This window comes from Rhinolophus ferrumequinum, chromosome 25, assembly GCF_004115265.2.
Source record: "Rhinolophus ferrumequinum isolate MPI-CBG mRhiFer1 chromosome 25, mRhiFer1_v1.p, whole genome shotgun sequence".
NCBI lineage: Eukaryota > Metazoa > Chordata > Mammalia > Chiroptera > Rhinolophidae > Rhinolophus > Rhinolophus ferrumequinum.
Window position 1 is genome coordinate 24,672,555 of NC_046308.1, and position 24,007 is coordinate 24,696,561.

At 59.2% G+C, this 24,007-nt stretch overlaps 1 protein-coding gene across 1 annotated transcript; it reads right to left on the minus strand.

Moving 5' to 3' along the window:
• Window positions 1-273: 273 nt before the first annotated feature.
• RTN4R (reticulon 4 receptor) lies at window positions 274-23,663 on the minus strand. The gene is given in 7 exon segments (XM_033098069.1): window positions 274-1,024; window positions 1,027-1,077; window positions 1,080-1,143; window positions 1,145-1,176; window positions 1,179-1,234; window positions 1,236-1,923; window positions 23,499-23,663. Coding segments are annotated over 7 exon segments (1,410 nt in total). The 5' UTR covers window positions 23,521-23,663; the 3' UTR covers window positions 274-527.
• Window positions 23,664-24,007: the final 344 nt, after the last annotated feature.

Here is a 24,007-nt window from a genome sequence, read left to right on the forward strand (position 1 = left end):
TCAGTCTTCATGGCTGAGGGGTGGGCAGGGGCACCACGCATCCCTAGTGGCCACTATGGTTGCTGGGTTGAGACAGTCCAAACTGCCTGCAGCCCAGGCTGCACCAACTGTGTGGCCTGCAACTCCCTACTGTCTTGGGGCCTCTGTGTGGCCGTGACTGGGCCAGGGCTGCAACTCCAGGGACCACCCTACCTCTCACTGTCCATAACATCCCAGCCTGAGAGGCCATAGCTTACGAAAAGAGCTCTTTATTCCACATCGTCCAATATTTTTACACAAGTAAAATAAAATGCATATCTCTATATACCGCGGTCCGGGCGGGAAGCAGTGTTCTGGAACAAACACTGCCACTGCTCCCTGTAAACATGATGGGGTGGAGATGGGGTGGGCGGGCGGGAGGCATCCATCAGGGAGGGCCTGGCTGCCCCTTAGGGTCTGCTGCCCAGTGTTGGCGGGCAGCGTGTCGGGGACCCTGTATGTACACACACCTGGCACTGAGAAAAGCCTTTCTTGTAATCGGAGGCTGGTCAGCAGGGCCCAAGCATGGTCCAGAGCACCAGCAAGAGGCCCATGGGGGTGAGGCTGCAGGCGAGACTGGGGAGGGCGCCTGAGCTCTCCAGGTCAGCAGCCCTACTGCCCCCACTGCCCGGATGGCCCAGACGACACTGGCTGCGGGTACGGTTCTTGCGGGAACAGCCTGGCCTCCGGCGAGGGCCCGTGGTTGGAGGCCCTAGTAGCTCGGAGCCCTGGGGCCGCAGTGCAGTCAGTGGGGGTTCAGCTGAGCCAGGCAGGGTCCCAAAGGGGGAGTCGTTGATGTGCCGTGGGCCAGAGCTGTTGCCTGGAGGGCTGTCACCGGACGGCACACGTCCTTTGAGCGCGTTGCCGGCCGAGGCCGGGCTTCCAGCCTCCAGCACCGAGGCCTTGTCTGCAGCGTCCGGCTGGCAGCACTTGGGAAGCCCCAGCAGCTCCTCATCAGTAGGCCCGCCAGTCCAGATGGGACGGGAAGGCCAGGATCATGGCGCCAGCCTTCTAGGTCGGTGGCTGCAAGGCGCTTGAGATCTCGACCAGCCAGGCGTGGGGCAGGCTGCAGGGCAGCTCAGACGAGGAGCCACGGAACTGCTGCAGCCAGGCCCAGAGTGGGCGAAGCCCGGCAGTCGCATACCCAGGGGTTGTCATGAGCCGCAGGTACTGCAGGGCACGCAGGGACGCCAGGGCCTCCACAGGCAGTGCGAGAGGTTGTGGCAAACAGGTAGAGGGTCATGAGGCGGCCAAGGTCGTGGAAGGCGTGCGGGTGCACGCGGGCCACTCGGTTCTGGTGCAGCAGGAGGCGGTCGAGGCTGTGTAGGCCGCGGAAGGCGCGCTCAGGCACACTGGGGATTCGGTTACCATGCAGGAAGAGGTGTGTGAGGTTGCCCAGGTCTCGGAAGGCGTCATCGGGCAGTGCCTGTAGCCCATTGTCCTGCAGGTAGAGGTACTGCAGGGCGGCCAGGCCACGGAACAGGCCGGGGCCCAGCTCCTGCAGACCGCAGCGATCCAGGTGCAGTGTGTGCAGGCGGCCCAGGCCATGGAATGTCGTGGGGTCCACGGCACGCAGTTGTGCATTGTCGCTGAGGTCCAGCTGTTCCAGCAGGGCCAGGCCGGCAAAGGCAGTGGCGTCAATGTGGGCTAGTGCGTTTGAGTGCAGCCACAGGATAGTGAGGTTGCGGCAGGCGCGGAAGCTGGAGGCTGGCACGTGTGCAATGAGGTTGCCGTGCAGGAAGACGCGCTGGCTGGCTGCTGGGATGTCGGTGGGCACGGCCTGGAGGCCCTGCTGCGGACAGCTTGTTGTTACCTTGGGCTCGTTGTAGCACACGCACGCACCTGGGCATGGAGCTGCCACCCGCCACGCCTGCAGCCACAGCACCCAGGCTAGCAGCCGGCTCCCTGTGGGCAGAGGACAGAGTGCTTAGCAAGCAGGGGGTCCTGTGAGACTGGAGTTTGTGCTGGAGCCAGTCCGGTCCCAGGTGGTGCTGTCACCCCTGGGAATTCAGGTGCTATGATCTGTGCTTTACCTGCCACGTGGAAGCTGCTGCACCAAAACCTGCCAGGGGAGTCACACAGCCCATGCCATCCTGCCCAGAGCTCAAACACACCAGCCAACATGCCCACACCCCCACCACTCCGGGTTAGCCAGGTCCCAGCCGAGGCCCACTTGAAGGCCTCCTGTGATGGACACTCATGCCAGCAGTATATTCTTGGGACCCCCATAAACACAGGGTCCCCTGAGCCTGCTCACTGTCTCTGTTGTCTCCACTGTCCCTGGATTGTCCCCTGCCCCACCAGCCCACAGGCCAGGCTGGGAGACAGAGGCTCTTGGCAAACACTTGAGGACCAGGCTGGCAGAGCTCCAGCAGAGGAGCCCCGGGGCGAGGCTCAGGCCCAGGCCTGTCAGGCAGTCAGCTGCTGGGCCCTCTCAGGCGACCGGAGAGGTGGGGCTGTGGCTCAGACCTACTGCCCTCCCCAGGCCCTTGGAGACCTTAAGACCCCAGGGTTGCCCCGATTCTGAGGAGGACTTACCACCACGGGGAGCTGTGCCTTAACGAGGAAACTGCAGGCACCCTGGTGGAACATGAGCCACAGCCCTCAGCAGCTCTCCTGCGGGGGTCCGGGGTCCTGCCAAAGGGCCCAGGAATCTGCCACAGGGGCTCCAGAGCAACTCTACTGTCACAGAGTCAGGAGGCTGGATGCCTGCGGGCAGGTGGGTCCAGGGCTCAGAAGGGTGAGGCCCCTCCAGGCGGGCTGCTCCCTCCTCCACCCATGCTGTCACTTTGAGAGCTTCCTGCCTTGGCAGGAACACCTCCCACAGCCTCCTTCCCTCAGCCTCCTCCCCTGCTTGATCTCCTCCCCAGGCGAGGGGCTTAGTCCTTCCCAGGACATCAATCCTTGCACAATCCCAGCCGCCCTCAAACATCCCTCCCGGACACACTCTCAGTGAGTTCTGCTCCAGCTGTACCCCCATTCTCCCTCCCCCATCGAAGGGCCAGACACACCTGGGGCCTCAGCAATGACCTATTCCGGGCAGAAGACTCCTCCAAGGGCGATGTATCCAGCCCTGGTCTCACCGGTAGGGCCAACCATACTAAGCTCAGTGGTATCACCCCACCATTAGAGCCCTCCTCTTTGAATGCTGAAGGTTCTTTCCGCCTTCGGGAGTGAGTCTATTAAAATGTGAATCGCCTTGGGAGGGTTATGGCTTATCAGCTAACACTTGAGTTATCAGCTAACACCTGCGTTGACAGCTAACACCTTCCTTGGCAGCTACCTAAGAGCAGGATTCTGCAGACATGAGCCAGCTAAGTGTTAGGGCTGGAGCCAGCAGGAAGGACAGGGCCACAGGCCAGCTTCCCCTACCCAGGACCATGACCTTGGGGCCCCCCACCCATGCCGGGTCCTCTCTGCCTGGGCTGGTCCAGACGCTTGCCCCAAGCCCAGAGCCCCAGCAAGCTGGCATGTTCAGTGGTCACAAAGTATGTGCCCTCCCAGACTCTAGTCCCCAGGTCCTGGGTACCCCCTCCCCACAGTCTGGGGTTCTCTTCTGCCCTCTCAGCTGCCAGGGACATGACAGCCCCAGGATGGGGTCCAGAGAGGCAAGCCTGGCCCAGGACCCCCAAGCCCTAGGCACCCCTCCTGGGTTAGCCATGCTTGGGAGGTTGTGAGAAGCACCTCGGCCTGCTGTTCTGTTTACACCGCTGACTGCCTCTCTGGCTCCCTCCTCGTGGGGCCTCCTTGGGAAATCAGGCCTCATCATGCCAGCTCCCACCAGTATCTCACCTGCTGTCACTGGACGTCACTGTTACGAAAACAGCACTTCCTCTCCCCAAGATCTTGGCGGCAGAAGAAGACCTGGGGTGGAGTGGGGTGAGGGCCCCAGGTACTCACTGGGCCAGGCTCTGAACCTCACCACCGCGGGCGGGCCACATCATGACTGTGCCATGCTACCAACCACACCATGCCACAGACCAGGCCACACCACTGGTCGGCTATGTCACCAGCCACCCATCGCAACCATGCCTGTCATACCACCAACTGAGCCATGTTACTGTCACACCTTGTCATGTGGCTCCCAGGCTTGTAGCTGTGGTTGTGAGCTAAGTTGGTGTTGGGTTTAGCTGACTTCACCAGAAGGGGGCCAGCTGCTCTGGTCTCCAGCCCACTTCAGCCCAGGCCCCCGGGAAGCAGTAAGCTTAGGGCTATACCCACTCTAAGAATGCCCCAAACAAGGCTCCAGAGCCGAGCTGTGCCACCGCGGGGGCAGGTGGCAGAGCGGCTGCGTGGCTCAGCCCTGCCAGGAAATGGGCATCTGATGCAAAGATACAACTCTGTTCCCGCTGAGCCAACTGCTTTTCGGAAACCAACTTCTGAGGATCGGTCCCTCTGCACTGGCCCTGCTGTCAGCACAGTGGCCGTTGGTGGGCTCTCTCCCCTCCGCAGGCACAGTAATTGGCTCCAGCCTGGGCCCCCTTGGGGCCTGCCCGCTGGTCTCCATAGCAACCCTACCGCTGAGCAAGCATGAGGGGGGATCTTTTTATGAGATAATCAAACCCAACTTTACAGTGTGGGTTTATATTAACAGCAGGGGCCCTGACAGGTAGTGGGAGGGCATCCCCTGACTCCACCCCAGAGGCTAAACCCAGTCACTCACCAGAGCCCTCCCAATGCCCACGGAGGACTACAGCTCCTTCCAAACCTAAAAGGTCTCCCCCATTCTACCCTCCCGCCTGTCCCCCCAGCCTGTCCCTTTATCGCATCCTCTGTCCTCCCTGGCCTCTAGGACTGTACTCTTGCTTGTCCCACCAGCCCATCGGAGGCCTCAGGCTGCGCCTTTTCCCACCTGCCCACTGGCTGCAGCCTGGCAGCCTGCCTGCCCTTGTGCATAGCCTCACTAGGTCCCGGTGCTCAGCACCCAGTGCAAGCTCGCCTCTAGGCACGTGTGGTGAGAAAACAGCCCTGCTGAGACTTCGGCTTATACACAGAAAACCAGAGTACAACATGCACCCCAAGCTCCTGAGAACATCGTGGCCCCACATTAGGCCACCTGAGCGATGCACAATCCCCAACTGGTCCCTCTCCCTCCTACCCTGAAGCCTATTCTCGCCCCCTCTTTCCTCACGCCTCAGTGCAGAATGGTCAGGTCAGGAGTCTCCTCCAGTGCTTTCCCCAAGGAGGAGCTCCTGCCTTAGCCCAGGTCTGGCTCAGAAGCAGTGGTGGGGGCAGGAGGCCCATGGTTGGGGGAGGGGGGACCGGCCTGGGGTTGGGGTAGGACAGTGACCGGATTCTACTTGGGGCTTCTCCCATCTGGGCAGCCAGATGGGGCAGGAATAACTGAAGAGGCCATGGAGCCAAAGGCCCCAGAGGCCGGGGGAGGGGGGAGCATCAGGCCTGGGCGTGGCCGCAAGGGACACATGCACGGCTCATCCTGCTCCAGCTCCTGCACAGTGAAGGGCCCAGATCCCCCTTCCCAGTCACTGTGTTGGGAGAAGGGTGGAGGAAGAGGAGGAAGGTGGAGAGAGGAGGAAAGGCGAAGAGGTGGGAGGACAACCAGGACGGGCAGGAGGCTCTGGGGACACCACACGAGTCAGTGGGCAGTGAGCAGGCGGCTGCTGAGGTCACAGCTCAGGAGTAGGGACTGCAGGCATGGGGCAGTCTTTGGTATATACCCTGACCCCCGCCACTCCTGGAGTCCGCCAGCCTCACTGAGGTATGCAGGGGTCCCACCCCGCGAGGCCACAGATGCAGGGTTGGCAGCCTTGGAGTCCCAGAGCACTGGATCAGTGCCCTTGGGCCTTGCTGCCTCCCCACTGCAATAGGGCAGCAGAAACTCCAACCTCAGGGATTAGTATGAGAGCCTACGAGCTGGTACAAAAGGCTGCATAAGAATCAATGATCAATTTTCTTCTCAGTATCATGAGCCCATTTTACAGATTAGGAACTTGAGGCAATGAGTGGTTAAGCCCTGAGCCTGCCCCCCCTGGAGAAGGCCCAGGAAGGAGGGTGGGAGAGGGACGGAGCCACAGTGCATCCAGCCCAAGCCTGAAGAATGGCTACTGTGTGACTTTGGCGCGAATGGGGCACAGGCTGTGAGGACATGGACAGATGCCAAAGGCATACGGCTCCACCTGTGCCATTGGTAGCTGGGAGGTGGACATCTCCAGGGAGGCTCTGAGCTCTGCCCCCACCCCCAAGGGGCTGAAGTCAGTAGGCTGTGGAGGGTCGGGCAGCTGTAGCACAGTCAGGACATCGGTTAGCTCAAGACCCTCTTGAACACCAAGAATGTCCGCGTGAAGGGTCATGTCACAGACTGCAGTTACAAGACAGAACAGGAGGCCACTGCTCAGCATACCAAAGCCAGAAATAGCTCCAGGCGGGGGTGGGGCCGGTGGTGTCCACACACCGCAGAGGGTCAGGGCACCTGGGCAGCGCTGTGCTCGCACTCCTCCGCTGTGCCTACCCCCCATGCCCCTGCCAGCCCTCCACCAGCAACTGGCCCACCCCCATCCTCCATCTGTCCCCCCTCGGTCTTCACGTAATTCTCACATTCACTACCCACCTTCGGTCCGTCCTGGGGCCCACGGACATGCGCAGGGGCAGTATGCATGTCCATGGCATTTCCTGGGCCCCTCCCCCAGCTCCAGGTACTGGGAGGGAGGAGAGTGGCAGCAGCTCTGGTGGGGGCAGCCCACTCTCAAGGGGGCCCTGCATCCCCTAGGGGGTGTGACTGCCACTCCTGCTGCCTGCCCCTCGAGGCCCTCCCTGCTTGTTATTGATCTTCTCAGGGCGGGGGCTGCAGGGGCAGGCTGGGCAGGCCAGGTCTATAAATGGCCAGGTTACCGCCATGGCCGGAGGGTGCTGGACACAGGGCTGAGTAGTTCCAGGCCAAGCTGTGTGCAGTGGGGAAAACTGATACCAGCTCGGGCAGACCCTGCCTGATGTCACACTGAGACCCAGGCAGATCGGCAGGACAGCTTCCTGACTGCACTCAGTGCACAGGGGTACCCAGGGACATCAGGCCAGGCCCAGGCTGGGCCCGTCTCTCTGTGAACTCTCCTAAGGGTTTAGCTTATTTACCCATTTTACAGGTGAGCAAAATGGTGGGGGAAAGCCAGTTGTTCATAGCCCCAGGGCTAGCAGGATTTCTAATATCATGGCCCCCAGTCATTGAAAGGCCTCGCTGGGCAGTACAAAGTTAAAAGCTCCCCCATCCCCACCTTACCCATCATCCTCACCCCACACCCAAGCTCCATTCTCCCTCAAAATTTCCAGCCAACACATCCTGTGGGAGGGCAGCCCAGGGCCCCTTTCAAGTCAAGGAAATTGAGGCGGGCAGGGGAGGGGCCTGGCCCACCTGAAAAGAGCTGGAGGCCCTAGAGGGCACCCTGTGGTTGGGGTTGCACTCATTCAACCGTCACTCACTCAGCAAATTGCATCAGATGCTGTGCTGGACACTGCAGGCCTGAGACCCGGATGCAGACCCTGGCAGCTTATGACACTTGTGATCCAGGAGTGGCTAACCACAGGCAGTCACCCTGCCATGTTGCATGTGCCACATGGGGAATTTAAGACGCTACGGAGCCCTGTGCTGGCTCCAGATGTCAGGGATGCCAGAGGAGGAGTCCTGGAGCCCACTGCCAGGGGGAGGTCCAGGCAGATCATCTGATGGTCAGGATCCTTGGCCCAGAGACCAGGCCGTGGGAATTCATCCTTGGCCAAGGGTGAGCTGCTGGCTTTGAGGGCTCTAGAACCTCGCCCTGTCTAGCCCACGTCTCTACCTGATGCCCACCTCCCCCAGCCCCCACCCCAGAGTGCCCCATGCTAGGGGCTGATGTTGCCAGCATCTGGAGGCTCTTTCCAGCTGAAGACCTGTCCAGCCCCAGGGCCGTAGCCAGTGTCCCTTTCCACTCCATCAAGCCACCAACAAACACCTGCTGCCTCCACAACCAGTTCATCATAGTTCCTTGGCTAATAGATTCCAACGGTCATCGTGGGCTTGAGTTCCCAGAGGACACGAATGAGGAACCAGCCAACATGCCCCTGCCCTGGGTGGGCTCAGGAAGGGGTCACTCCGGGGACCTGCCCTGCCACACATCTGCCACCATTCTCATCTGCTTGCCCTGATGCCATCCCCCTGCCAGCTCCTGTCCAGGACCCCAGCCCTCCTCCCCCATCCACTCTCCCTTTCCAAGAAGGGAGCATGTGTCACCTAGATGAAGCTGACTATTCCTACGAGGCCCAGAGCGTTAGCCTCCTATGGGGCACAGTGCAGGAATGCACACTTGGGGTGCACACTGTAGAAATGCACACTTGGGGTGCATGCTGTAGAAACGCACACTCAAGGTGTATGCTATAAGAGTACACAATAGGAGTGTACTCTCGGACATTTGGCTGCTGGCGCCCGGGAGGGTCAGGGCACAGGAGGTGAGTCAGCAAACAGCAGAGGGGTTGTTGTAGTGAGGCAGGGCAGACGTGGGAGCCCCTCCCAGGAACCAGGGGTGGCAGAGGAGGGTCTTCTCTCCTCTGCAGTAAGAGAAGACAGGTGGGCATACCCCCAAGTGCTCTCGAGCCCCTGGCACTTGCCAAACATCACTGACAAGGCAGGAGGACTGCCTCTGCTCTAGCAGGATTTAGTCTGCTATGAAAAGACAAACACAAGTTTCGGGAGGCCCTCGTTTATTTGTCCTCCACGATCATTTGTCCCTCCTCTCAGCCACCTGGAATCAACCCCAGTCTGGAGGAAGCAGCTGGACTGCAGCCCACCTGAGCAGTCCCAAGATAGCTGAGCTCTCGAAAACACCCTTGGCCAGGCTTCTGCAAAGGGTTTAACATCTGCAGGGTGGATGCGGGCTTTGAAACTGAGCTGGGGTGGTAACAGTGGGGCAGTACCTGCCGGGACCATAGAGAAGCCCAGTGTGGGTTGGTGAGCTCCATGGGATCCAGCTCCTTCCAGGTGATGAAGGTTTCAAGAGGCAGTGAATGACCCTCCTCAGCCTGAGATGCTCCATTCGAGTCACCACCAATGGAGTGAGTCCAGGGTACCATGTCCAGGTAGCTAGAGTGAAACCCTCATCAGAGCTGACAGGCCCTGAGCCTCCTGTTCTACTGCCATCCGGCAAAGCAGCATGCTGGCTGCTGCCTGTCTCTGTAAATCATGTATTATGGCCATGCAGCCCACCTGTGTGCTTACTGTGGCTGTTTCAGTGCTACCCCAGCTGAATGGAGTGGTTCTGACACACCACGTGGCCCACAGAGCTGAAATTATTTAGTATCTGGCCCTTTAGAGAAATAGTTTGCCAACCTGGCTTGTGATGGAAGCATGGTGAGTACCTACTGCGTGTGGGTGTTGCCACCTTCACCCTCACAACAGCCCCACAGAGGTCACTCAAGCCCCCACCTAACAAAAAGGAAACCAAGGGTTAGAGAAGGCCACTGTCCTGCCGAGGCCACATGGCTGGGATGGACAGAGCCTGGCAGCATCTTACAGGGCTGGAGGGTGGTAAGGAGAGAGGTGACCCTGACATGGCATGTAGGTCAAAAGAAAAATAATTATTTTGCCAAAGAGGCTGTCGGGAGTCTGACAATCAAACATGCATAAAAGAGGACAACTTAAAACACAGACAGAATGAAACTGGTTGTGAGGAGCCGAGGGAGGACGTCCCCAGGCACCAGTCCACACAGGCCCTGCTTGGGAGGACCATGAGGGCTCTTCCGGGAGACTCGTCTATGGGGAGGTGGTTTTGGGTGGGCGATGGGTCTCTGGGGCCACAGCTGCTGCACACCAACCCAGCCACCCCAGGACACTGTGCTCTCCTCTAGGAGCTCTGCAGCCAGGTTGCTCTGAGAGTGGCTCGCTGACCCACTAGCATTACACTGTCCACTGGGACTGGGAGATCAGTTTGGATGCACTTCCCAGGACGTCAGGATTCAGACTTCAGTTGATGGGATCTTCCCATTTAAGAACAAAGATGGGACGACTTGGTCTAGGAAAGGTAAGAGGCACTGAAGTACAGGGCCTCTGTGTAATCAGGCCTCGCTGACCCGTCCTGCAGCCCCACAGCCAGAATCTTGGATGGCAAGTGAGCTGTGGAGGCCCATAGCCCTTGTTGCCATTATAGCAGCCACGTGCAAGGCCCTGGGTCACAGGAAGCCAGGAGCTGACCTGGGGCTCACCTGGCGTGCTGCCAGCCTCACACAATGGCAGGGAGCCCCAGAAGTGAGTGAGTGATGGTTCAGTGTCGAGCAGCCACCAGGCATTCCCGAGCAGGGCCGGGGACCCCATTCCAGCATCTGCCTTGATGCTGCACAAAGACTTCTTGGACGACGATGTCTCCTGTCAGTCCACCATGATGCCCCCACCCTCACATAGCGCGTACCACCGCGCACCACTGGGGTGGGGTGTGGGGAGGAAGGGGAGAGAGAGGTCCTGGGCCTCCCTGGGAATGGCCCAAGCTGCAAACTTCCCTTGTTCCTGGAGTTTTCACCACATCCCACAGCACAGTGAGGGGGTAACTGTCAACCCCACTCCTCAGACAAGGGCCCTGAGGCTCAGAGAGCTGAGGTGACCACAGGGTGTCAGTGAGGCCAGGGACAGGGTCCAAGATCACACCCCCACTGCCCCAAGAGACCACAGCAGGCCCTGACCCCTAGAGACCCACATAGCAGGGAGGGGCAGCCATCTCCCCAACCCTGGCAACAGGCCAGCATGCTTTGGGCTCCCTGATCCCCACAGCGCTTTGTCTTCGGCCCATGCCGTCCTCTGTTCCCTGGGCTGGTGAGGTGGTCCCTGGGGTCTGGCAGCCTTGGGTTAGGATGTGGGTTCTGAACCCCCCTCCCCAAGTGGCTAGGTAAGCTGACTACCCGCTCTGAGTGGCATGAGGAGGATGATGGGCCAGCACCCACCTCCTTGGGGCCCCCAAGAAGCCTCCAGCCTAGAAGCTCCACTGAGCACCCCCACCCAGGCCCCTGCTCTGTGGCCAGTGTCCTGCCTCCCCAGAGGCTAGTGTGGGGCCTCTGCTGAGCTGACCCGGTCAGCTCCATCTCAGATGAGCAGCCCAGGGAAGTGAGGCCTCGGCTCGGAGGTGGGACCCAGAGCCACGCTGCTCATCTGCTTCCAGCAGCGTCGAGGCTGCTCCGGCCTGGCCTGACAGCCCTGCTTCATGCAGGAGAGGCTGTATCCGGTGGGAGGAGAGCCCGGCAGCCTGGCTGCGCCGCAAGCATGCCTGGAGCCACTTCTCCCACCTCCACCAAGCTCAGCTTCAGCAGACAGCGCAGACTCGAAGACAGGTCTGGAGCCCAGCACAGACCGACTTGCCCCACAAACAGACCCCTGCCCGCATTCAGTACGGAGTCGGGTTGCTGCTGCTTCTTAGGCAACACTGGCACAGTTGGCAGGTCCCCCCTTCGCTACCCACGCACCACCTGCTCATCCCCCTGAGACCCACAATGATGGGGACGGGGTATGTGCTAAGAAGGGCAGGGAACGTGGCAAAGGGGCTGCTTCCCTGAAGAAACACCCAGGTTTCTGCCAGGTTGCCCAAATTCTGCCAGTCAACAAGCCTCACTCTCAGCAGAGCATCCAACTAACTTGAGTGCTTTCCTGGTAAACGTGACTAGAAAACCGGGCATCTGGAAAAGTTGCCAATGGAGATAAGAAGAAAAATGGCTCTAGAGGAAGCAGAGAAAGTGTGGGGAATAGATACAAGTTAGGAAAAAGTCTAATTAGTGTCCTCAGAAATAGAAGAGGATTTAAAACAAGAACAGGGTGCTATAAACAAGGAGCCATTGGAAAACAAGAGGAGTTCCTGGAAGCTAAAAATAGAATTGCTAAGAATTTTTAAAAAATCAATAGAAGTGTTGGAAAACAAGGTCAAGGAAGTCTCATAGAAAGAAAAACAAAAAGAGAAGGATGGGGGCGTTGGTGGAAATGATGAGATTCAGAAGAAAATATAGGTCCAACATCTGTCTTACGGGAGTTTCAGAAAGAGACAACAGAGAAGAAAAAAAATTACCAAAGAAATAATACCAGAAAATCTCCTGGAGCAGAAGAACCAGCCTTCCACTGGGCAAGTGCCTAGCACAACACATGACATTCATAGTGCGATTTCAGGCCTCTGAGGTTCAAGAGAGGCCTGAAGCAATGTGGCATCAGATTTCTCAAAAGCACACTGGACACCAGAGACGACAAAACTGCAATGGCTTCAAAACTCTGAGGGGAAACTATTTTCAACACGGAATTCTGGAACGGGTCAGTGCAGCTTGAATAGATTTGCTAACATTCGAGGACTCAGAATGATGCTTCACTGTTCCTTCCTGAGAGAGTTAGTTGGGGATGTGCTTCAGCTAAAACAGGACGGAAACCCAGAAAGAGGAAAACATAGGATCCAAGAAACATTGGGTGATGAAGGGAAGTCCTGGGCAGATATGAAGAGTCCACAGCACACCTGGCCCAGGCGGGGACAGCAGGACAAAGGCCTGGGGTGAAACCTTCCTGGGGTAAAACAAGAGACCCAGTAAAACGCCTGACATGGAGAAGAGTAAGCACATGAAAGTGGGAGAAGAGACAAGACAAGAGAAAAAAAGAAAGACAAAGTCAACTGTAAACTCCAAGAAAAACAAAAGGCCATACAAGCATGGGAAGGTCACCACAGTACCCTGCTGTGGCCGGGCTGCAAAGAGCATTTATGGACCTGGGCTGGGAAACACTGGTTATGAATTTAACTGACAGTAGCAAGACAGCCACGTTGGGGAGTATGCTGGAGAAGAGGGGTTTGGGGCAGGAGCCACAGAAATGGGAAGGTAACCACTTGGAAAAATGAGAAATGGGGCAACAGTAGCCACTTCTCCAGGCCCGTCTCCAAGGGCTGGGTACAGGTTTTAACTTTGAGCAAGATATAGTTGACCAGAGTGTTACCTTTTTAAAAAGGTAAGGCATTGAAACCTTAAAGACAGAGATAAATAAAAAGAAGAAAATAAAGCGTATCTGCCAGGAGGTAGAGATGAACGTGGGTCAGAAGTAGGTGCTTCCAAGGTGCAGGAGAAGATGGGGCCGTGAGAGCTCCTGCAGCATCGTGGCGCTTGGCCAGGCATCTGGTGCAGGCACAAGGCCCCGCACGCGCTACTCTTTAGCCCCTGTTCAGCCAAAGGTGGCCAAGGATGCCCCTGGTCCCAAGGGACGGTCCAGGCTCTTGGCTCCAGAAGTCTCTGAAATCCAGACACTGGAAGGGACAGTTTCCAGCTTGAAACTCCATTTATGTGCTCGAGGCTTCCCCAGTCCCACCACCACCAGGCAGCCACGTCCTCTGGCCCCTCTTCACCTCTGCACTCCTAGCTCACAGATCCGAGCCCCTCAGCCCAGACTGAGGACCTTCAGGAGCAGAGGGTCCTGTGGATTACTCCGGCAGGCGGGCCGCCTGTACTTGTGGCCCCTGGAGAGGGCTCACCATGGCCTTGGCTGAGTGTAAACAGGCTTTCCTTGGCTTCTACGAGAGTCCCAGTCGTGTCTCTGCAACTGAACCCGTGGCACTCAGGCAGGGGCAATGTGAGTAAGTAATTCCTCTTTTATTAACGAGTGATAAATTATTCCTATATGATTGTGTGTGATAACTCTTCTTTATTTGAAATCAATTTGGGATGGAAATTGTTGGCGGCTTCTCACCAGCGAGGGTGGGAGAAGCAGGCGCTGCTGCCTCCTGGAAAACAGGTCAGCCACTCACTGTATTTCTGCTCCTTCCTGAGGCTGATGCACCTAGTGCTCCTGTCTGCGGAAGGGGGTCGGCTGCTGTGAGGGCAGGGCCAGGGAGGGCGGCCTCATTTTCTCAGCATGTGCCCTGGGGATGGTTGAGGGGTCAGTGCAGGTGCCCCAGTATGGCCTCTTCCCACCCCCGACACCTACTGGAAGCTCCAAAAAGAAGCCTGGAGCCACCCCACCCAACCCCACGGGACCCGGGGCAGACCCCAGGGATGGGGTCATCTGCAGGCCACATTCCACTCATTCCCCCATGGAACCCCAGGACCAGGGCAGCCTGACCTTTCACCCCACAGAGGACCCAGCTAGTCTCCGCCACATCCCTGCTCAGGCTGACCGTGGCTTGACTTCATTAAGCCTGAAGAGGCATTTGCGTTTTCCTAAAGATTTCACCATACACCGCCCCCACCCCCATTCCTTCCTCCTCTCGTCCAACACGAGAGTCCCCAGAGTGAGCCCAGGCCCAGGTCGCACAGACCTGGTCCCCTGTGCAGTGACTCTGGCAGGCCCAGCCTCAGCACCTTTTCTGGTTAAGGCATACCTAAACCCAGCTACCACCTGGGAAGGCAGGAAGCTGCTTCCCTCCTAGGCCAGGCCCACAGGAAGCCAGATCCCACCCATTGGCCCACTCTCCTGCTCCTGTCTAGCTGCCTCCCCCCTACCCCGGGCTGGGTCACCCCTAGCCCAGTCACTTTGCTCAGCTCAGCTCAGGCACTGTCAGTGACTTTAGCCTTTCAGGCCTGCGTTTATCTTCAGTGAAATGGGAGGTTGGGTCTGAGAACCCAACAAATCTCCGGGGGAGGGAGCACTTTGGTGGACCCACCCCAGCGTCCCTTACTGCCCGCCCCCCGTCCACTGCCAAGGAGCCCACTTCACCTCATACCTCTTATCAGGCACCTGCGCTGCTTGTTTGTCTGTTGCTGCCTAGGACGTGGTCTCCATGAGGGCAGGACCATGGCTGGTGCCCAGCACACAGTGGGTGCTCCATAAATGCTTGCCATGTAAATGCAAGAAGTGCTCACCACCATGGGCAAGTTGCAGGCTTTCTGAGGCTGTGCAGACAGCATTCCCCAAAGGCTGTCCAGGCCCAGGAGAGTGCGTGGGGCACTAATCAGGTGATTAGGTGTCATGAGATCTTGAGGGTGGGGTCTCATGATGAGATTGGAGCCCTTATAAGAAGAGATGCAGGAGAGCTGGTTTTTCTCTCTCCAGGTGAGGACCCAGCCAGAAGGTGGCTGTCTGCAAGCCAGTCAGTGAACCTTCATCAGAACCTACCCTGTCGCACCCTGTTCTCAGACTTACAGCCTCCAGAACTGTGAGAAAAAAATTTCTGTTGTTTAAGCCACTCCGTCTGTGGTATTTTGTTATGACACCCCAAGCTGATTAACATAATTTCTTTTTTAAAACTCTGGTATATTTTTCCAGATTTTCTACAATGCACACAAACCAGTAAAATCAGAAGTGTTTTTAGTCTGTTCTATTCGGTCTCGTGTGCCGACACTTGATGGGACAGCCCTACCCTGGAAAAGGGTGGGTGACGCCATCCTCGGGCAGCAGGAGCCCCGAGCCATGGGGTCTTGCCCAGGACTTTGGACACTGGCACAGCCTCGGTGGTGCCTCGGGCAGGTCTCCCAACCTCGGAACACTCCCTCACCTGGAGAACGGAGATAATAAGGTGCTCTCATAGGGTGCAGAGAGGCCACACAGCTCATGAGGGCAGGGCACAGGGGGTGCACAGGAAATGCCCAGCCTCCTCGTCCTGAGGGAGCACCTCAAGTCTCCCCCAGCAGGGACCACCGTTCCTATATAACAGAGCGGAGGTCAAGTCACAGCTGGAGAGGGCATGCTGGCACCTGACCCAGCGTTAGCCCAGGCCGAGCCTGGCACGCGCACTGGACCCTGCCTCTGCTCAGGTAGCCCTCCCTATCCCCAGCGCCCTTAGAAGGTCTCTTCTCTCCAGAGCTCGACCATACCACCCTTCAGAGGCTGGACCCTTCTCCACCCATTCCCCTCCCCCACCACAGCCTTGCCAGACGCGTCCCTCCTGACTTGCCCTGACCCCTGCCTCCGCCCTGATGGTGCCACTGAGGGGCGGGTGCACAAGCAGAGCCTGTGGAGCTTAGCTGGGGTCACAGCTCATGGGCTCCCACCATGGGGTACTCAGCAGGAAAGGACATTAGTGAAGGCCCCAGGGGTCCTGCATAAGAGATATCAGGTGGGTCTTGATGCTACCTGGGCCTCAGGCCAATGTGGAGATAGTGAACACACGGTTGGCCACCGGGGGCCGCAGCCACAGCAGGAAGGCCTGCAGCCCTCCCTCCCTCCCTAATTCCCACTGTGTGCAGGAGAAACATACTGCCCCCCTCCCCAGGCCCTTTGTCACTCACGAGGATGGTCATGCCTCTAACAGGCTTCGTGTGATCCGGGTGGTGGTGGGACAGGCAGCCGCGATATAGGGAAGGGTGCCAAAGGGGCCCTGACACCCACAGCCACACACACACCACCGCCACCCACCTTGGGCCACCCCAGGGGACAAGCCGAGGTTCAGGCAGCAGGTTGAAGAGTGGAGTCCATTAGGGCCACCATCTGTTTTGGCCGTGACAGGTCCTCTCAGTGACATCCAGGAGGTATGTAGATAGAATATCTTTATGGGGAGAGTTTTTCTTTTGCCAATTTTCAAACAGGAAGCCAAACACTTGTCACACCTGTCCCCGTGTCAGCCTCTGCCTGACATAAATTGGGGCTGAAGCAGGGAGATAAAAGAGAGCCTGGACACGGCTGGTGTGCAGGGGCCACGTGTCACACAGCCAGGAGCATACAGAGCAGTGGGCCGGCCTCCAGCTCGGGCAGGGCGGAGGCAGCCTGCACCCCTTCCTTCTGGCCCCATATCCCCAACCTCTCCCTCTGCTCTCTCTTGGCCCCCACAAGCTCTTCACCTGACCCCCATCTCCTTCCTCCCCATGCACAGGACAGCCTGGGCCCACCCCAGAGGCCGCAGCCACCTAGCCCCATGCAGCGGGCTGTCCCAGTTTCTGTTCCATCCAGGAGCCCCTTCCACCCCAGCCAGCACCTCTTTAAGACCCAGAGCCTACGTGGCCTCGGCGGAGGCCCAGTGGGGTGGACCCAGGCCTCAGGGTCCTCACCGCCCTGCTGGCACCCACACAGCACTTCTACCTTCTGGGGACTTTGTGGACTTTGGGGTGTCTTCCTGGGACCTGGGGGCCTTGAGGGCAGAAGGTGTCTTAAAACAATGCTAGAAAGCACTTGCTAAGAGAATGGAGAGAGAAACGAGGGATCTTCTGGGACCTGTCCAGGATTCCCCAACCCCCATCCTGAGTGTACATCTTGGTACGTGGCTAATCCCACCAAAAGTGGGAAGGGTCCTCCCCAGGGGACGATTGGGGAGGGGGTACCTGCCAGGCCATACTCAGAAATCACAGTCCCAGGGTCCCCCTCAGCTCCTCCATCAGTTCCTATCATATGGGGAAGGCCACCTATGTGGTGGGGTGGGGGTCGCTCGCTCACTGTACCAGGAGGACACTGACATTCCTGCTGCTTTTTCAGGTGGCCCTGCAGTCTTGGGCTCGGCCCCCCAGGAGACCTAGCAGCTTAGTCCTTGCCAGGCTCACTAGCCACCACCTCACAGGGCCTCATCCCTCAGGCGGTCCCAGCGGCTGGGCAGGGGCGTGACCAGCCAGTTCTATGTTCTTTGAGGATGAGGGCTTGGCTGAATGTGTCCTGGGCGAGCAGGGAGGCCTCTACCAGGACGAACAATGCAGAGTGTGGGGGAGGGAACCTGGCAGGGCTCTGGGAAAGGTGAGGTGGGCACTACAGCCACTCCCAGGTTCCTGGCCACGGGAACTGTGGAGGCAGGTGGGAGAGCTGGGTATGGAGTCTCCTGTGTGACCTTGGGCCCCACGGCTCTCCTGAGGTTGCTCTGATGCGACAACCAGAATGTCCTGGGAGCCGGTCAGGACTGGCCTTTCTCTGGAATTCTGCTTCCAGTCACATCTTTGGGGATGGGAGGTGCTTCTGGGTAGGTGGGGTAGGTGGTCCACCCTCCTGCCGCCCAGACCCCACACTGCCCAAGGACCAGGTAGGAACATGTGCCATCCCTCGCACTGCAGTATGAGGCTGGTGCAAAGAGAACAAAGAGAACTGTGAGGCAGATGCTTCCATACAGTCCTGGCTCTCTGCACCCCAGTGCCCTGCCCGGGCAGGACGTACCTACTGTGTGCTTGAAGCTGCCACAGGACGCCATAAGCCCGCTGGCCCTGCACACAGGCCCTACCCACCTCCCCCAGAGCCCAGTATCCCACATGCCTTGGAATTGGAGTCTTTTCCCACCCACAAAGGCAATGAGCTGGGAACACCACCTCTGGTCAACAGCCGTGGATTATGGGTGAGACCTCTGGTGACCAGGAAAGGGCAGGTGCTGCCCAAGGTCACACAGCAAGATGGCACTGCACAGGCTAATCCAACGGCTGCCCAGACTTGGAGGGGAGACTGCTGGCAGGTCCCTGAGCCTGCCCCATCTGGGCCCTGGCAGGTGAATAAAAGCAACATCTCAACAAGGTCACAATGGGACAGACTGAGGACACAGCACTGGGCCCAGGGAAGCAACGGGCAATCCAAGAGGGCTCCTGGTAGGAGGTGAGGGTTTCTGAGCCCTGCCTTGGCCTGAGCCCCTCGGCACTCCACCTGCTTGCTCGATGGGCCCCTCACCAGCTTCAGCCTCAGCCTGACATTTCCCGTGACATTTGCTGCAAAGAAATAGAGTCATAAACCCAAAGGTTAAATTTGCACATTGCCTCACACTGCCAGGAGAAGAGCAGTCCCTCCACCCACTAGGTGCCGCGGCTACAGCGTTGGTGTAAGATGTCCCACCCATCCCTGCTGCTCTTGCTGGGGGCCCAATGGTCCTCCCAGTCTCCCCAAAGGACCTCAAATTTCTGGGCACACCAGACCCTGAAGTGTGTCACACAAGGCTTCCAGAGGGGCCCTGCCCACCTTGCTCATAAACCCGAGGCCCTGAGACACCCCCCTGTGGTAAAGAAGCTCCGTCAGCACAACTTACCCCAGCTAATCCCAAATCTGCTTGATCAAGAAATCCTTGTTCAATGCCCCCAACATTCCATGGCACTTCAATGCCATGGAGCACGATCTGTGACGGCCACTTAGGAATGCCTTGGTACAGACCAGAGAGATGATGAGCACCCCTGGGGGGCTGGGTCAAGTCCTGACATCCCAGCCCCTCCACGCAGGCTCCCTGTGTCCCCATTGGCCCAGGTCCATACGCCAGGGCTCAGACAGGGCTCACCACCTGCCAGGCCCACCTGGGCCAACTCAAGACCCTGGTCTCTGCCCAGGCAGCACCTCTCCACAGCCCCTCTGGGAAGTCTGCCCACAACCCTGCCTTTCAGCTCCACCTCCTGGGCCTGGCTGCCCTGTGCTGGTGGCGGTGGCGGTGGCGGGGATCCGTGCAAGGCTGTAGGAGGAGGCCTCACGGTTCCTCCGCCATCCTCTCCCAGCAGGCAAGGCCGCGGGCCCACATGGAGGTAGGGCTGTCAGGACGGCAAGGTGAGGGCAGAGGCAGTGTTACGAGGCAGGAGAGAGCCGGTCCGAAGCCCTGGGGCTGGAGTCCTGATCAACACCTGGAAGCATATTCACTCAGTATCAGCCAGAAATGCGGAGCCCACCCGTAAAAGGTGGAAGGGCCTGTGACCACACCTCAGGAGGACCGGATGGGGCCTCCACGTGGGGACTGGATCTCCCCATGTCCAGCTACACAACCCCTGGCAGTGTGACAAGCCAAGGCAGGTTTGGATAAATAAATTATGGCACATCTTCAGGAAGGGATTCTATACACATCAGCAAACCTATGATGCACAAGAATAGTTCCTGATGTGCCAAATGTTTAAAATACAGTGACAAAAGAAGAAACTGCAGCACGAAACACCCGTATGGTGGGACCCAGCCGGGCCCACACGCCCCAGTGCAGGTGTGGACCGTGTGCCCACCTTTTGGCTGGGCTCGCATTTACAGCTCTGTGACCACCTGTCCTTTAAAGCACTTAGTCCTATAAACTCAGGAGGCGAAGGATCACATCCCGTTAATTGACAGGCGCAGAGTAGGGTCTGACAGGCCAGGAACTAATGCATGAATAAATGAATGAATAAGTGAATGAGAGAATGAATGGGTGTCTAAGTGAGCAAACATAGTGTCTGGGGTTAGGCCATCAGAAGGTACAGAAGCAGCCAGACCACAGGGCAGGGGACACTGAGGGGTACAGGAGCTGCAGAGGCTGGGCCCTGAGAGGACATGTGGGGGGCATGGCTGGGGGTAGGGCAGCCAGGCAGGCGCCTATGGCTCTTGAGGTCCAGGCCCTGGCTGGCCACAGAGGGTCAGGCAGCCCTGCCCCGGGGTCAGCAGTCAGGGCCCACCAGGCTGGGGGTGGGGCAGCATGAATGGTATTGACCAGGCACAGCCAAGGGTCCTCAAGACCCCTACATCAGGGCCCAAGGGAAGGGGTGTCGCTCACACACTCCCTCCTTCCCACACTCACTGACATACACTCATTCCCTCACACACCATTCACTTATTCAATCAACTCATCGTGGAACTCCTTCCTTGTGCGCGGTTCTCCTGACCCTTTCCAGATGCACAGACTGAGGCTCCGTGGAGACTTTTTGGCCACAGGCCCAGGCGAGCAGGAGCCAAGGCCCTGGGGGGTGGGCTCCTTCCACTTCACCAGCCAGGACCCTCCTGGTGCTGCACCAGCTGCCAGAGGTGTCCATGCTACAAAGCCATGAATTCAAGGCCAGAGCAGGAGCAAGGAGGGGCCTTCACTGTTTGTGGGTGAGCCTGAGTTCCCTGGCCTGGGGGCAGCTTAGGGAAGGTGAGGTAGGTGTCAGAGATAGTGGGGGAGACGTGGCAGCACCGGCCTCGGGCCCGCCCTTGGCTGCCTAGGACACAGGACTTCCAGAGCCCCAGCACATCCTATGCTGAGAGGTCTTCCACGGACGCCACCCCCTCTTCCCCCAACCCACTGGGCCAGGCTCTCCTCCCTTCAGCCCTCTCCCCTACCTCTCATCCAGGACCACAGGGAGGGCCAGTCCTAACTGTAGGACTCCAGCTGGCTGTTAATCCCCCCATATCGAGAAAAAGAGGCTCTGTGGTTCTGCAGGCTCCCTGCTGGTGAGGAGCAGAGCAGAGATGCTGCCCCAGCTTGGGAAACATGGAGGTGGCCACTTTCTACCTCCCACAGTGCCCTCTCTTGCTCCCTGCTCCCCCACCACCCATCCCCCATCTCCAACTCCCTTGTGGCCTCTAGGGGCCTTTTTTTCCCCATCTGCAAATGGGTAAAGAGGGATCTGAGTGGCAGGACACAGGTTCCAGGACTTCCTTACTTGGGAACCATTGATGGGGAGTGAGAGGTGGTGGTTGGGGGCGGCGGGGTGGTGATGGAGATGGTGGTCTTTTTTGGTATTTTGAAGGTAGAAGCACTGAGGTCAAAACTCCATGTGGGCCTCAGCTTTGATGTGTCCCCAACAACCTCCGAGGAAGACCTGATTACTGGCCCATGTCACAGGTGAGGAGACTGAGGCACAGAGAGGTAAACAGTCACACCCAAGGTCATACCCCTGGTGAGTAGCTGAGCCAGGATCCAAATCTGGCCATTGTTCTTCTGCCACTCTACATCTAGGAGCTAGGAACTACCACCTGGCTCTGGCCCTTGAGTGGGAGTTTGCTTCTTCTTCACCTTGACAAAAGGGGGACAGGGGCCGGTACCTGATTTACAGATGGAAGGACAGGCTTAAACAAAGGGGAGTGGCCAGGCCCCCTGCCTGCCCCATCATGGAACCCACTCCTCTGTTTCACCCTAAAAGGATGACCCATTGGCCCCATTCCACAGACAAGGACACCGATGGTGGCAGGGGTGCAGGTAGTGTGGCCCCGTCTATCTGAGCCCTGGCCTGGTGTCCTCACCACAGCGAGAACGGGTTACCAACACCCTTATCTCAGAGCCCCACACAGCACCTGAGGCAGTTGATACACCACAGAACCCCTCATTATGGAGAGACTGAGGCACCAGGGGCAAAGCCTTCTTGAGGTCACCCTGGGTCAGCCAGGGGGGGCACTGGGCTGAGCTGCAGTCACTGCAGAGTATGGTGTGTGTGTGTGTGGATGAGGGGGTTGTCTTGTCTGTCAAGGTGTTGACTTCCAGATTTGAAATGGGCCTTCCCTGCCCAGGTAGGCCCCAGCCCCCATCTGTCACCACTGCCCCAGCATGGGGGACGGTGAGGAGTGTCTGGGAGCTCTTTCACCTCACATCTTGGGCTAGGGCACTGAACTAGCCCCCAACACACATTTCCCAGGGCCTCTGCTACAGATTTGGGCAGAACCTGGCCACAGCCCACCTGGGCACACAGGGGCACCCACACCCAGAGGCAAAGAGACACATGCTCATGTGTCCACAGGCACATGCAGTCACGAATGCAGACAGACATGTGCAGATGCCTACCAAGTTACACACACACACACACATACACACACGCACATACACGCGCCTAAGGGGCTGCGAAGGGGAGACTCCCAGGACGTGGGGGTAGAAGGACAGAGGTGGGGCCAGGTTCCTGTAGCTGGTTACTCGCCTCCTCTATCTGTGAGCTCCCGCTGCCCTGAGCATCCCCCTCAACACATGTGCGTGGAGGCGTGGGAGCCGGTCCTGCCGAGGGCCCTCAGCATGTGTCAAGTGTAGAGACCACAGCAGGCATGCGATGTGCATGCATGTGTGCCACACACGTGGGAGGGGCGGGCGATGCTGCGGGTGTGCCCCCACAGCATGTGTGCACGTGCACACTGGGGCAGCCTGGCACAGTGTCTGCACACACGGTGTGCAAATGTGCAGCCCTTGTAGACACATGCACGTGCAAAGAAAACGTGTGTGCAGCCTGCGGCACTGTGGACATCAGCAGGGCAACCCTTTGGGTCACCAGGGGACCACTCTCCAGGTAGGGCATGCAATTGGGTCCCCAGCCCCTACTCTAAGGATCTCACACCAGGTAGGGGAGGAGTCTCACGAGGGGTGCCAGGGAGGGGGTGCTGCCAGTCCCTCAGCTGAGCCCCGCAGGGGCCCTCAGGCTGCAGAAGTGGGGTGCTTGGCTGCCTCCTCCCATCGCCCTTCCTCCTGGGGGGGGCAGCACAGGGCTAGCCCCGCATCCCACGCCCTTTGCTGTCGCCAACGCCCCCATTCATCCCCATTGGGCCTGACCCGAGACAAGAGAGGTCCTGAGCTGATTCGGCGCCGGGCAAGGGTGGAGGAGGCCATCCCCACCCTTGCTGGTACCCACGTTTCTGCAAACCAGATCATTAACCCCTTCGCAGCCGGGATGCTCCGAGGCTGGACCCCGCCCTTCCAGACCGCAGCCCCCACCCCGGCCCCGGCTCGGAGTCGGGGGCCATCCCGACCCGTCGCCCCCGGCTCCGCCGCTGCCGCCAACTTTCCCAGGAAGCGGCAACTTTTCATGCTGCCGCGGGCTCCGCCCTCCCAGGGCCGGGCACCGGCGGCCCCAGTCGGCGCAGCACTGCGGTTGCCCTCACTGTTGCTAGTGACCCTGCCGCCTGCCTGGGCAGCCCCGACGGGCCCTGCGGCTCCGGGAGCTCCCCCCACCCAACCACCCAGAGCCCCACCCTGCGCCACTGGGCGCGGCGCGGCACTCACCTCCGCCGGACGCCCTCTTCATCGTCGGGGTCGGGCGGGGCGCGTCGGGGACCGAAAGTCGCTTCGGGGCCGGCGCCCGTCTCCCCGCGGCCGGGTCCGCATCCAGGCGCCGCCGCTCCGGCCCGGCCCCGGCCCGGCCGCGGGACGAGGCTGGGAGCGCTCCGCTCCGCGGGTCAGCTGGGTTGGCGGGGCCGCGGCGCGGAGGGCGAAGGCGGCGGCGCGGACCAGGAGCGGATGAATGTTTTATGGGATCATGTGGTCTGACGCGCGAGGAATCTGCCCGGTCCCCCCGCCAGGGCGGGGCAGTCCGGGGCGGGGCCTCGCGGCGGGCGGGGCGCTCACCTGGGCGCGGGCCCGGGCGGGGCATGGGCGCGGGCAGCGCGGGGCTGGGGCGCAGGCAGCGCGAAGCCGGGGCGCGCCGGCCGGGCCGCAGGAGGCGCTCAGCCCGCCGGTGCACCGGCGCTGCAAGCCCCAGACAAAGGCGGCGCATTTCTGAAGAGGCGGCGGCC